Source organism: Mchenga conophoros, linkage group LG7 (assembly GCF_057382185.1).
Source record: "Mchenga conophoros isolate Kocher_MC1m ecotype Shallow Benthic linkage group LG7, M_conophoros_male_GT1.1, whole genome shotgun sequence".
NCBI lineage: Eukaryota > Metazoa > Chordata > Actinopteri > Cichliformes > Cichlidae > Mchenga > Mchenga conophoros.
In genome coordinates, this window is record NC_140532.1 from 67,910,796 (window position 1) to 67,924,302 (window position 13,507).

General features: G+C 48.1%; 2 protein-coding genes across 2 annotated transcripts in view; both read right to left on the reverse strand.

The window, feature by feature from the left end:
* Nucleotides 1–5: 5 nt before the first annotated feature.
* On the reverse strand, nt 6–12,801 carry fcsk (fucose kinase). The gene is made up of 23 exons (XM_085280981.1): nt 12,306–12,801; nt 8,909–9,060; nt 8,593–8,643; nt 8,400–8,525; nt 8,211–8,283; nt 7,956–8,053; nt 7,792–7,872; nt 7,424–7,543; nt 6,428–6,599; nt 6,247–6,353; nt 5,384–5,485; nt 5,043–5,216; nt 4,872–4,945; nt 3,747–4,102; nt 3,373–3,607; nt 3,126–3,292; nt 2,823–3,050; nt 2,604–2,747; nt 2,414–2,533; nt 2,156–2,343; nt 1,250–1,349; nt 928–1,151; nt 6–262 (listed from the first exon to the last, which is right to left on the reverse strand). The coding sequence occupies exons 1-23, from the start codon at nt 12,388–12,390 to the stop codon at nt 188–190; spliced, it is 3,252 nt and encodes a 1,083-aa protein (XP_085137107.1). The 5' UTR covers nt 12,391–12,801; the 3' UTR covers nt 6–187.
* A 206-nt stretch (nt 12,802–13,007) lies between these two features.
* The window catches only part of actr6 (actin related protein 6), a 5,698-nt gene continuing 5,198 nt past the window's right edge, over nt 13,008–13,507 (reverse strand). Inside the window, exon 11 of the mRNA XM_085280984.1 lies at nt 13,008–13,507. This exon is cut by the window's right edge and continues 113 nt beyond it. Coding sequence (XP_085137110.1) covers nt 13,491–13,507 — 17 coding nt within the window. The 3' untranslated portion in view covers nt 13,008–13,490.

Sequence of the window (13,507 nt, forward strand, 5' to 3'; positions counted from 1 at the left end):
CGGACTCAAACAGTCCAAAACTGAGCTTTTATTTATTCTGCCAAGATACAGATCAATGCTCCTGATTAATCAGTTTGATTAATAAAATCAGATTCCTACAAAACCAGAACACAAACTTTGAACACAGCTCTTCTTTGTCTCCTCTTCATCACTGTTCATGATTGAAGCCGAGGAACGATGAGCGTTCTCAGGTTAACGGTGCAAGGACTGTGAGTCCGTCCATGTCCAGCTCCACAGAGTGGATGCTGAAGTCTCCCAGACCCTGAAACACACCAGAAACCATCAACACAGGACAGATGGTCAGGAATTACTCTGCTCTGCCAGAGCAGCTTAGCATGATCCACAGTTCAGAATAATCCCCCTGTATCACACGCCAGCCCCGTAGAAAACAAGACAATTTAGCTCCTCCCACCTTAGGCTTTTTTTTTTTTTTTTTTTTTTTTAAGCTTGCTTCTTCTGATCAGACGCCTCTCTGTGACATCATCCAGAGTCAAGAGTAGAAAATAAACTGTCTAGATCAGTCCACACTGAGCTCATTATAAACTTTGTTTTACAGGAGCAGCTCTGACATGTTTTGAACTAAAGATTTTAAACCTGAGTTAAGCTTTAAAACTAATGACAGGGTTTATTTGAGGCCCCAGTGGGTTGTGAAGTCATCTTTCCTGACTAAAGGTCAAAGGTCAACTGCTGTTGTAAAAGCTTTGCTGAACAAACTGTACTGTCTCCTGTAAAGAGAACCTGTGAATGTGTGGGTTTATTAAAGCTGAACGACATCAAACGTAGACACGTTGGACTCGCTGCTCCGCCCTGTGGTTCAAAGTGGTATTACATGAACGTACAGCGTATCACCGACTCAGGTCTTGTATTTATGTTTGTTCTATTCATAGAATAGAATAAATTTGACCTCTGACCCTGACCAATTCTTACCGGCATGTTGTTGAGGACCTGCAGCACCGCCTCCCGCTGTCGGGGCTCTCGAGTCAGCAAATAAAGGAAGCCGCCGCCACCGGCCCCGGCCAGACTCTGGCCCAGGACCAGCGGCCTCAGGGCCTCCATCATAGCGCGCACTGACGCTGGCTCGCAGCCCGGGGCCATCAGCTTCTTCTGCTGCCATGAGCGGTCCAGACACTCCCCCAGCCTGGACAGAGAACCTGTAGGGGAAGTGGTCATTTAGCCTTTCTGAAACACACTGACGTTGGGCACACTGCATTCTGGGAAATGTAGGAAATGTCCCACTGAAGCGTCTCACCGTCCACGCAGGCCCGAGCGCACTCCTCTGAATTACACACCAGCTGCTGGGCGTTCTGCACCATCGACGGCAGGCGGCTGTACCAGCTGCGGACCACATCCTGCATGCAGGACACACATCATCATCACCAGCTTCATCTCAGCAGCTTTATTCCAACCCTGACGGCTCTCTGTTACTCGGAGTCTTGTCACATTCGCTCTGCTTGTTTTTACCTTGACGAGTTTCACTTTTCTCCTCTTTGACTTCATGAATCGACTTTTGTTTTTAACTTTTTAAGATGAAAGAGGAGCTGAGAGTGGAGCAGACAGGAAAGAAAGGAGAGCCCACTCCAACAGCTCCACCTCCACCCTCGCCTGCAGCTCCATCCCCCTCAGGAGAGAGATGTGCAGACTCCGGCCAGGCCAAGCTGCTGCCCCTGATGGCTCCGCCTTCAGAGATTCTGGAGACAGGAAACCTCAACCCGCCATCTGAAGCTGCTGCAGTTCGTCTACCAGCCCTGTATCAGTGTGGAGGATGCCACCACCACCATCATCATCATCATCGTCATTATTGTGATGTCTGATCAGTCCTGGGAACAAAGACGTGCAGCCAGACAACCCGACAGGTGGACCGCAGTCTGAGCAGCACAGGTGATTTCCAGCCTCCAGGTACATGCAGCAGGATGATTACAGGAGGGTGGAGGACAGATGTGAGCTTAACCATCCTACGGCTGGACTTCAGGAAGCAGGCTCCTTCCCCCTCTCTCCCCTGTCAGTGGGTGAGGAGGGGGAGGAGTGCTCCTAACCTGTCTTTAAAACTCCTGAGGAGCCGCACGTCGTGGTGCTGCCAGTGTTTTTTAAGCAGCAGAATTAAGGAGCGTGCTCGTACACAGAGAGCGTCTCATTGGTTGATCCTGAAAGTACCCACCTGCAGCAGATTTCGGGCCAGCCGGGTCTTCCCGGTGTAGACCAGCAGGAGGTGCTGCTCCAGAGCAAGCGAGAACTCCTCAGGAAGACTGAGACGCTCCACCTGCACCTGCAGGGGGAGGGATGCTCTGGATCGACCCACCTTTACTCCGCCTACCAGACCCCCCACCTGATCCTGCCAGCCTCCACCTGCAGGAGGAGGAGGAGGAAGATGAGAAGGAGCAGGAGAAGGTGTTTAGTGATGAAGGGCGTGACAAACCTGTGGTAAGAATCTGCTCCAGGTACAAAACGGCGTGGATCAGGGAGTCCGTGTCATAGGTTCGCCTGGTACACCTGTACACCGCGGCCAACAGCGCCCCCGCCAGGATGCTGCTGGTACCTGCAGAAAGAGGACCAATCAAAGTGCTGAACTCCTCCATCACCTACAAGCTCTGTTTCCTGTTTCTCACCCAATCCCGATCCCGTCGGCAGCTCCGACCAGCTGTGGAGCTCCACCCCTCCTCCCCACCGCTCCATCAGCTGATGCCCCAGAGGATGCTGGGAGGTCAGGGACACCAGCCCACTACAGACACACACCGCCTTCAGCAGCGCTCCTGTAACACACAGACACACACAGTCAGCTTCCCACTTCCTTCCTGTTGTCCCAGTTTAGCCGGTAAACGATGTACCGGGAGCGTGAGGCTGACTGTAATCCTTCAGGTCATCCAGGCTGTCGCACGCCGTCTCCGTGGAAATCCCACTGCTCCGCCCTCCAGTGTAGCTGACCAGCAGGAGGCGGGGCTCAGAGATGCGACGTGCTCTAGCACCAATAGGACGCTTCCCGTCGACCTTCACCGCAACGTTTGTGACGGAGCCCCCGTGCTCGAATGCGATTGGTGGAGTGTCACTCCAGCCGCCTGAAACACAGACACAGGGTCAGCGTCTAAAGGACCAACTGCCCCTGAATGCACCATGAACCTTTATCCAATGACCTGCTAAATCCAGCCTAGCTGGACACTCCACTTCCTGCCACTGTCCAAGGGGCTGGACTTTGCCCTGTCCAATGGAGATGAATCTTTGAGATGACATCACAGCCTTCCGTAACAGCACCTGTCCGGCGCCTTCGTAGTGCCGCGCCGCCCGCACCAGCAGATCAGGCCTGTAGGAGGCAGCAACACCCAAGGCGTTTACCATCGCTATATCAGCCAGACCATGTGACACAAACAGTGCAGCGCCCACCTGCTGAGCCAGTGCTGCCGCTGCACGGTGAGTGCGTGGACTCCGCCCCTCAGGTCACCCTCCTCCAACATGGCGTAGGCGGAGCTCCAGGCTTCATTAGCCGCTGGCCCGCTCCTCAGACCTCCCCGCCCGCTGGCCATGCACACCAACACGTCCGCGATGCAGGAGAGACAGCGGGCAGCCACGCCCAGATCTGCTCCGAGCTCCACCCCCTGCTCATTGCTCCCTGCAGCGACTGAAAACAAACTAGAATTACCAAAGGAACCTCAGCAAGTTTCCTGAAACTGGCCAATCAGAAAACTTATTTGATACACAGAAGGAGGAGCCAAAACTGGCTGTTTCTATGGGCCCATCATAGAGGAGCGGACACTCACTGCTGTCCAGAGCTTCCAGCAGCGCCCCCTGCTGGCCTCCCAGCACAGCGGCCCTGACGCAAGGCAGCAGGCAGATGTCCGAGCGCCTCCTCAGGGCGTCGGCCACACGCCGCCTTCCCACCAGGAACAGCAGCTCCTCCCTTCGCTGTAGCTCCGTCTCCTGGTGGGTGAGCAACAGCACCTCCTTCAAAGAAAGCCTCCACGCCTCCCTCCACCCTCCCAGGCAGCCGCCCCCCCCCAGCAGCCAGGCCACGCCTCCCTCTAGACCCACAGCACCTCCTCTGGGGTGGAGGACTGGGAAGAGGCGAGCTTCCAGGAGGGAGCGCCGTTCTCCTCGAACCCACAGCTCCTCCGACCTGAGGACACGCACAGAGACACAACCACACACATGTGACATTTGTGGAGGTCAGGAGGTCAACGATGTCATTAATATGACTAACATACTGACATAAAAACAAAAGTTTTCCATCCAGAAGTCTCAGCTCAAACTACATCAAACAGATGGAAGTTTAACTGTTTCTGAACTAAAACCTGAAGCTGTGCAGCCGAGGACACGACGTGAGTGTTGGGAGGAGGAGGAGGGAAAGATGAAGCACATCTGGTCAGGTGGGAATTCTTTTACCTCCACAGTTGTAGTTCTTTCTTGATTAGACTAATCAATCATATTTTTGTATTTTTTAATTCTTTTTTTTAAATTTTATAAATCTCAGCATTTCCTGTATGTATTTCCAATTAATTTCCAGCGTTGAACAGGCATAAATTATGAATTTTTTAATGAGGCTTTTATTGTGAAGTTCTTCATATTCAGGAGAACTTTTTATTTCACTTAAATTCAGTTTCATTTACATAAAATGTAAATGATGGTGATGGCAGCTACATTGTAACTGACAGAGGCGAGGCTGCCGGACACTGGCGCCACCAGTAGGCAGCGGGGGGAAGTGTCTTGCCCAAGGACACAACGGCCGAGACTGTCCAAGCCGGGGTTCGAACCGGCAACCTTCCGATTAAAAGACGAATTCCCAACTCTTGAGCCACGATCGCCCCCACATTTTAAGATAAAGAACGGCTCGGGGGGGGGGCAGCCGTTTAAGGGACCGGCTGTGGGTGAGAGGTGCTGAGTCTTACTGTGTTCCCGTCCTGCTGTAGAAGTTGTTCCACGTCTGGTTGAGGAAGGAAGCGTTGCTGTCGTCAGAGGAGATCTGAGGAAGAGGAGGAGACATCAGATAACACTGGAACGCCACATATGCCCTGAGGAGGCGGCGGCCCAGGAGAATATAAAGATCTCCTGTGTTTTACCTCCAGGTCGTCGTGCGCTCCCATCACCGTGTAGACGTACAGCTGCAGCTCCCCCAGCTCAATCCGATGTCCCTGGATGATGATGTCACTGCTGAGAGGCAGGAGCCGGAGACTTGGTGAGGTCGACAGCTCGAGACCTGACAGCAGACAGCCTGTTGGGACGTCCAGAGGACCCTGACGGTCAGACGGTGGAAATGTTGACACGTTGTCTCCATAAAAACACTGACTTCCTGCTTCTGATCTAACATCATGTCTGGAGAAACATGCAGTGTGGAAATACTAGACTCTGCTCTCAGGAGAGTGCAGTCAGAATACAGTCTGGGTCTGAAACTCCTCCCCACCTGTAGGTGGCAGTGTTGCACCACTGCTCCTGCAGCCACGGAAACGGCTCCCTCCAAAACGCTATTGATCACCCGACCTCCTTCGCTCAACACGTCCTCGTTCTGATGAAACAGGAAGTGGAGCAGAGTTAAACGCTTGTTGATTGATCAATAATGGAGGCCTGACCTCTGGTGGCCACAACATGAACTGCAGTCATCGCTGAGCTTGCGTGACATTTGTCTCACTAAATGAACCCTCCGTGAATTTTCCGCTGATGATCAAATCTGTGGAAGTAAGCTTCAGTCAGAAATCATCCCACATCACGTATGGAGGGTCGAGAGAATAAACAATTCAAAATATGAAGTCGTTTTATTTTGAAAACTTATTATTATTTTGCAGTTCAGAGAGATCCTAGATAATATCCTGATGGAGTGGCAGAGCCTCTGCTGGGAAGTCCTTGGACACCGGGTATCCCAGAATGCATTTCAAATTAAGTCACAGGTGCATATGTACTGTCCCTTTAAATAAAAACATTAAAAGAAAAGCTTTGAAAGACGCTCGAGACACAGTGCAGGACAGAGAACGTGACATAATTCATCAAACTGTAAAACAACTACATGTTTTTACAAAACTTCGTAATGTAGTTTAATTAATTAACGACACATTTAAGGAATTAACATATAAAAATATTTTAATGTGTTTAACATGTATTTCCAGTTTGAATGAATTCACTTGTCATTTTCTGATGTATTTATTTCATTTTGACAACATGGGGAAGCTGGAGTCAGGGAAGCGCTTAGTTTCTCACATGCCCACAAAAACAAGCACCAATTACACAATTATTCATAAACTGTACATAAAGGATGGAGGCAGGAACAATCACCTGGATATGCGAGAGAGTGTTTCTCCCCGTCCAATCGCGGCTCAGTCGGTCGACGTGCGCCTTCCCAGACAGAGTCAGGTAGTCGTAGCGACCGCCGGGGACGTACACTGTGAAACGAGGACATGTCAGCAGGCAACGGCGGCATAAAGAAAGAGCGAACGGAGGAGGTGGAGAAACTGACCCAGACTCAGCGGAGCTCCTCTCAGGATCCTCCACAGCTCTGCCCTGCCACTCCTCACCACCGCCCCCTGCGGCCCGACCGCTGAACTGCAGCCGGCTCGCTCCTCGCTCACAAACTGATCCCGAGTCAGATCCGAGCAGAGACACTTTAACACGTCCAGGAAGAGAGACACCTGAGGAGGAACCACAGCGAGGAGTCACATCAGCATCCACCAGGAAACAACTCGGGAATCTTTATCGCTCCAGCTCGTGCTGCTGCTTTTAAATATGGACGACAGGACGTTAAATTACAGCCGGCCATCTGTCGGAGCAGGTAACTCTGTAGCGCCTTGAACGCAGCACATCTCGTCGTGTGAGGGCCTCATCGTCACGCGTGATGGATCTGAACTTTCTACGGTTAGATGTCTAGTAGCCATGACGATGACTGCGACTCGCCCGACAAACAAAAGTCGTTACAAAAAGCCCAACATCGTCTCCACGGTGATTCACGCCGCTCAGTGTCGATGTTTCAAACCGGGATTATGATCTCGGGTAAACGAGTACAGGTCAGAGGTCATGTTAGTCCTGTGGGCGGGACTCACAGTCACACACTTTATAAAATCAGCATCGTAACTCAAACTTTAGTTGTTTTGTTAAAACTCATATTTCTCGATTTAGTGAAAGGATTGTTTTGACTTTTTATTTTTAATTACAAATCATTTCACTTCATTTTTACACACATATAATATCATATATAATATTTTGATCTATTTTTTGTAGATCACATCAATGCTCGGGTTATGGACTTTCATAGTTTCATGTATCATATATTTGGTGTTTAATTTCATATATTTAATTTATTTTAATCCAAAAAACATTTTTTCTTTCCATTACACAACTTCAGCAACTTTCTCGTATTTATCTTTTTTTTCCACTTGAAACTCTCATCCTTCATCATGACATCTCCAAGTCTTAGTTCTCTTCCAGACTAACTTCCCTGGATGACAAATACACGTACCTGGAGGGGCGGAGCTCCAGAGTCCAGCCCCAGGTAAGTGCAGCCGTCCAGAGGCGGCGTGACGTGAGTCTGCAGTAACTTCTCGGACACGGACCTGCTGAAGAAGACCGGACCCGACACCTGCAGACACACACCTCACCATGAGCATAAACCAACATGTGCAGAGTGATTATTAAACACAAAGGCTCAAAATGACATTAAAAAAAAATCACAATTATATTAAAATGATTAAAAGTATAAAATGATCAGTCTTAAAGTATTCGGCCGTGGAGAATCTGTCAGTGACTTTGTGATGTGTTTCAGTTTGAGCCTAAATGGCCTCTCCTGGAGAATTAAAAGGTGTGTTTGATTTGAGCTAGAAGACGCACCAGTGGCACTTTCCCATCAGGCATTGCAGCGCGCTGGATCTGCTCTTTGGTGCCTCGATAGATGATGTCTCTGACTCGTCCCTGACGGAAAACAACATTTAAATATTCAAAAGAGAAAAGAGGAGAGCACATGGAAAAAAGGTGTGAATGAACTAAGTGAGCACCTGTGAGTCGGACAGGTAGACCCCATGATTGGCTGCATAGGTGACGTCACCAGGTAACGCCAAAACCCGAACACCTGAGAATCCGTCCCAGGACAAACCTGACCAACACGAAAGCGTGACGAGGAGGAGGGGGATGGTTCGATTAAATTCATGACGTTTCCAGGATCACCGGGGCTTCGACCCTCTCACTGTGCTCTACCAGCATGCAGTAGTACTGTATGTGTGCACTGAGAGTACTGTGTGTGGCACACTTACCAAAGTCAGGAGGGACGGCGAGGATCATGTCGGTGCTGCAGACCCAAACACCGGGAGGAGAACCGGGACAGATCTGAACGAAAACACAACAGTGTTCAGCGATTCAAGGCAAACTGAAGTGGCCCCGACACTCAACCCTGCAGCATCCCACGTTTAAAGGGTCTTTCTGGGGACGGTGTGGAAGCTCACCTGGTTGCTGAGGCGGTCCAGCAGCAGATCCAGACAGCAGACTGGAGCCTGGACCTTCTGATCGGGCTTCTCTTCGGGAAGCCAGCAGAACGCTCGGCTGCAGGAGCTCCAGGGAAAGTCCCGACCCTGAGGACCGATCGGAAAAATCAGCCGCGGCACAAAAACATCAGAGAGGCGCTGCTGTGTGACTCACCGTGTGGAGGATGAGGATGTAAGCGTCATCCAGGACGTCGGCAGTCACCACCTGAGAGAAAAACAGGTGATCGCATAAAGGACGTGTGACAGTTTGTCTCCTGTTGCAGTGGGAGGAGCTAAAGCAGCATGTTTCAGACTGAGACACAGCTAAGACGAAGGAGGATTATTCTAAACCGAGAATCACGCAGAGAGAAACGATCCGAGGAGATCATGTGCTTTCTAGATCAAAACAACGGGCACATCTTTGGGTTCTCTGGTTTTTGCAGGGTCATGGTCACTAAGGATCAGGTGAAGGAGAGCGGCTGAGGACTCACTGTGTGCCCGGCTCTGCTGCTCAGGTGCTCCGCGGCCACCAGCAGAGCGTTCAGCGTTGCCCCGCCGCTGCCCAGCGGCTCCTGGCGGTCCCTGACGGTCAAAACCAACGCACCCGCAGAGAGGACACCCCGCTGCTGCCTCAGCTCCAGCTCTGATGGACACACAAAAGTAGAAGTGAGATCATAACAACGCCAAACTCTCACTGCAAGCAGGAACATTTCCAAAAGAAACCTCTTTAGAAGGAGTCTATAAACTGAGTGGGTGTTGCATGATTTTAGAGCAAACAGCTGCACCTCAGTGGCTCTACTGCAGCTCAGATTTATCCAACACAGCTCGGACGCAACAGCAAAGGTTTAGATCAGCTGACTGAGATCAATACACTATCGTTGAACTATGACCAAGCTAATTTTAGGATATTTGGCAACAGGCAAAAAATGACATTTTATGTATGGCAATAAATGATCAGCGACATAATAATAATAATAATAATAATAATGATAATGGATTTATATAGCGCTTTTCAAGGCACCCAAGACACTATCAGTGTCCACCAGCACTGACTAACAGGGGCCAGAGCAGGCGACATTTCCTTCGGGATAAAGTATTTCTGATTTTGATTCGGATTGAAGGAAATTTAAAACTGCTGGCTAAGGGTAAACGTAAATTCAGTAAGATCATAATTCACGTCGGCAGTAATGACACCCGGTTACGCCAATCGGAGGTCACTAAAATCAATATTGAATCGGTGTGTAACTTTGCCAAAACAATGTCAGACTCTGTAGTTTTCTCTGGTCCCCTCCCCAATCAGACCAGGAGTGACATGTTTAGCCGCATGTTCTCCTTAAATTGCTGGCTGTCTGAGTGGTGTCCCAGAAACGATGTGGGCTTCATAGATAATTGGCAAACCTTCTGGAGGAAACCTGGTCTTGTTAGGAGAGACGGCATCCATCCCACTTTGGATGGAGCAGCTCTCATTTCTAGAAATATGGACAAATTTATTAAACCCCCCAAAATATGACTATCCAGAGTTGGGACCAGGAAGCAGAGCTGCAGTCTTACACGCTTCTCTGCAGCTTCTCTCCTCCTGCTACCCCCCCAAAAACCCATCTCCATAGAGACTGTGTCAGCTCCCAAACAGACAAAAAACAAACTAAAAACCAGCAACAAACAACTTAAACATAAACAATCACAAAGAAAGAACAATACAGTATCCACATCTGAACCAAAGAGTAAAACAGTGAAATGTGGATTATTAAATATTAGGTCTCTCTCCTCCAAGTCTCTGTTAGTACATGACTTAATAATTGATCAACAAATTGATTTACTTTGCCTTACAGAAACCTGGTTGCAGCAGGATGATTATGTTAGTTTAAATGAATCAACACCCCCGAGTCATTCTAACTACCAGAAATCTCGAAGCACAGGCCGAGGGGGAGGTGTGGCAGCAATCTTTCACACCAGCCTATTAATCAACCAAAGACCCAGACAGACTTTTAATTCATTTGAAAGCCTGATGCTTAGCCTCGTCCAACCCAGCTGTGAAACTCAGAAACCAGTCTTACTTGTTATCATCTATCGTCCACCTGGGCCTTACACAGAGTTTCTGTCTGATTTCTCAGACTTTATATCTAATTTAGTTCTGAGCTCAGATAAAATAATTATTGTGGGTGATTTTAACATCCATGTAGATGCTAAAAATGACAGCCTCAACATGGCATTTAGTCTGTTATTAGACTCAATTGGTTTCTGTCAAAATGTAAAAGAACCCACCCACCACTTTAATCACACTCTAGATCTTGTTTTAACATATGGCATAGAAACTGAACATTTAACAGTGTTTCCTGAAAACCCTCTCCTGGCTGATCATTTCCTGATAACATTTACATTTACAATAATTGATTACACAGCAGTGGAGAGTAGACTTTATCACAGTAGATGTCTTTCTGAAAGCGCTGTAACTAAGTTTAAGAATATAATCCACCCACTGTTATCATCTTCAGTGCCCTGTACCAACACAGAGCAGAGCAGCTATCTGAACGCTACCCCAACAGAGGTCGATCATCTTGTTAATAATTTCACATCCTCACTACGTACGACTCTGGATACTGTAGCTCCTGTGAAAACGAAGGTCTCAAATCAGAAGTACCTGACTCCGTGGTATAATTCTCAAACACGTAGCCTAAAGCAGATGACTCGTAATCTGGAGAGGAAATGGCGTGTCACAAATTTAGAGGATCATCATTTAGCCTGGAGAAATAGTTTGTTGCTTTATAAGAAAGCCCTCCGCAAAGCCAGAACATCTTACTATTAATCACTGATTGAAGAAAATAAGAACAACCCCAGGTTTCTCTTCAGCTCTGTAGCCAGGCTGACAAACAGTCAGAGCTCTGTTGAGCCAACCATCCCTTTAACGTTAACTAGTAATGACTTCATGAACTTCTTCACAAATAAAATTTTTATCATTAGAGAAAAAATGACCAATAATCATCCCACAGATGTAATATTATCTACAGCTACTCTTAGTACCATTGATGTTAAGTTAGACTCTTTTTCTCTAATTGATCTTTCTGAGTTAACTTCAATAATTACTTCCTCCAAACCATCAACGTGTCTTTTAGACCCCATTCCTACAAAACTGCTCAAAGAAGTCCTGCCATTAATTAATTCTTCGATCTTAAATATGATCAACCTATCTCTAATGATCGGCTATGTACCACAGGCCTTCAAGCTGGCTGTAGTTAAACCTTTACTCAAAAAGCATCTCTAGACCCAGCAGTCTTAGCTAATTATAGGCCAATCTCCAACCTTCCTTTATATCAAACATCCTTGAAAGAGTAGTTGTCAAACAGCTAACAGATCATCTGCAGAGGTTTATTTGAAGAGTTTCAGTCAGGTTTCAGAGCTCAGCACAGCACAGAAACAGCTTTAGTGAAGGTTACAAATGATCTTCTTATGGCCTCTGACAGTGGACTCATCTCTGTGCTTGTCCTGCTAGACCTCAGTGCAGCGTTCGATACTGTCGACCATAATATCCTATTAGAGCGTTAGAACATGCTGTAGGTATTACAGGTACTGCACTGCAGTGGTTTGTATCATATCTATCTAATAGACTCCAGTTTGTGCATGTAAATGGAGAGTCTTCTAAGCATATTCTTACTCTGGATGGCATTACCTTGGCCTCCAGTAACGCTGTGAGGAACCTTGGAGTCTTTTTTGACCAGGACATGTCCTTCAATGCACATATTAAACAAATATGTAAGACTGCTTTCTTCCATTTGTGCAACATCTCTAAAATTAGTCCTAATAAACTGGCCTCATCAGTGTCCACCAGCGCCCCCTCAGGCCGCTCGGTGTAACTCAAGCTCAAAGAGCATGTACTGCGCGCATGCGCCTCACCTCTCTGGAACGCGTAAACGCTGTCTTTATGCTGGCACGTCAGCACCACCACGGTCCATCGGAACCCGCAGCTCTCCGACATCATCACACGGTCACAGCTAACCTGGGCTAACCCAGGCTACCACAGCAGCTACTGCACGGCTCACTGCCGCCGGAGGGGCGGGGCTAGCCAGACCTGTTCCGGTTAAACAGGTGTCCGTGAAGGATCACCTGAGGCTGAAACCTTCAGGCTGAAACGTCTGAAGTGGCTTTTATGGTACAGGCACAGGTCAGCCCTGCGAGAGTATCCGGTCCAACCCGTCTGAGGAGTTGGTCTCACTAAAACACCCGTTTCCTCTCTGTGACCGCCATCTGCAATTCTGCGCTGTTTGACCGCCCGGGCTTCCGTAGGCAGCAACCTGTAGCGCTTGGTTTCAACACTGGAACCTCCCGGTGCGGCGGTTACTTTTAAGGATACAGGCAATAGAAGTTGAAAGAAAAAAACAAAAACCCCACTAGTGTATAATATTTCAAAGAAAAAAAAGTAAAACTTGGAGTAAAGGAAACACTTTAAACCGCGGGACACCCCAGAGTAAAAACCGAGCACCCGTTTCAATCCAAACCCTCTAAACAATTCAAGATATCAAAAGATATCAAAAGATATCAAAAAAACCACTCAAAAATGAACACTGGAGTTTTTTTATTATTGTATTTAATAAATGCAAATTAAGATTTACATACAAAGAACACAAACATTAAAAATACTGTAAAAACAAACAAAAACAGTCTTCTGACCACTTACAGTTTATTCATTCAGCGATTATCTGGGACTGCTCACTCCCTTTTATTTTAAATAAAGAGCTGAAACATCACATTTATGAGCCATGACTTCGACCCTGGGCCTTTGATCTCCCGGCGGCGGGCACACCTCCGTCTCCACTGAGCCAGCAGAGGTGGAGGCAGGCGGCTGCTGCAGGTTTTCGGGGATAAACGTCAGGAACAGCAGCAGTGGTTTGAATGCCCCGAGCACGCCGTCCAAGGAGCATCCAGACCTGCAGGTTTGGGGACCCTCAGTCTCCACCCACCTGTAAACCTGCCCCACCCAGACTCCACACTTTACACACACTGTTGCCGTGGTAGCAGGACACGTGTGAAAGTGGAATAAGTCAAATCATCACTATCGATGTTTCTGCTCAGTTTGAACTCCTAAATGTCGAACTTCT

Coding starts and splice junctions, on each gene's coding strand:
- fcsk (XM_085280981.1), bottom strand. CDS start 12,390: ATGATGTCGGAGAGCTGCGGGTTCCGATGGACCGTGGTGGTGCTGACG. Junction 7,544..7,791: donor CTGATGGGAAAGTGCCACTG/GTGCGTCTTCTA, acceptor GTGTGTCTGCAG/GTGTCGGGTCCGGTCTTCTT. Junction 3,293..3,372: donor CGGCAGCACTGGCTCAGCAG/GTGGGCGCTGCA, acceptor TGCCTCCTACAG/GCCTGATCTGCTGGTGCGGG.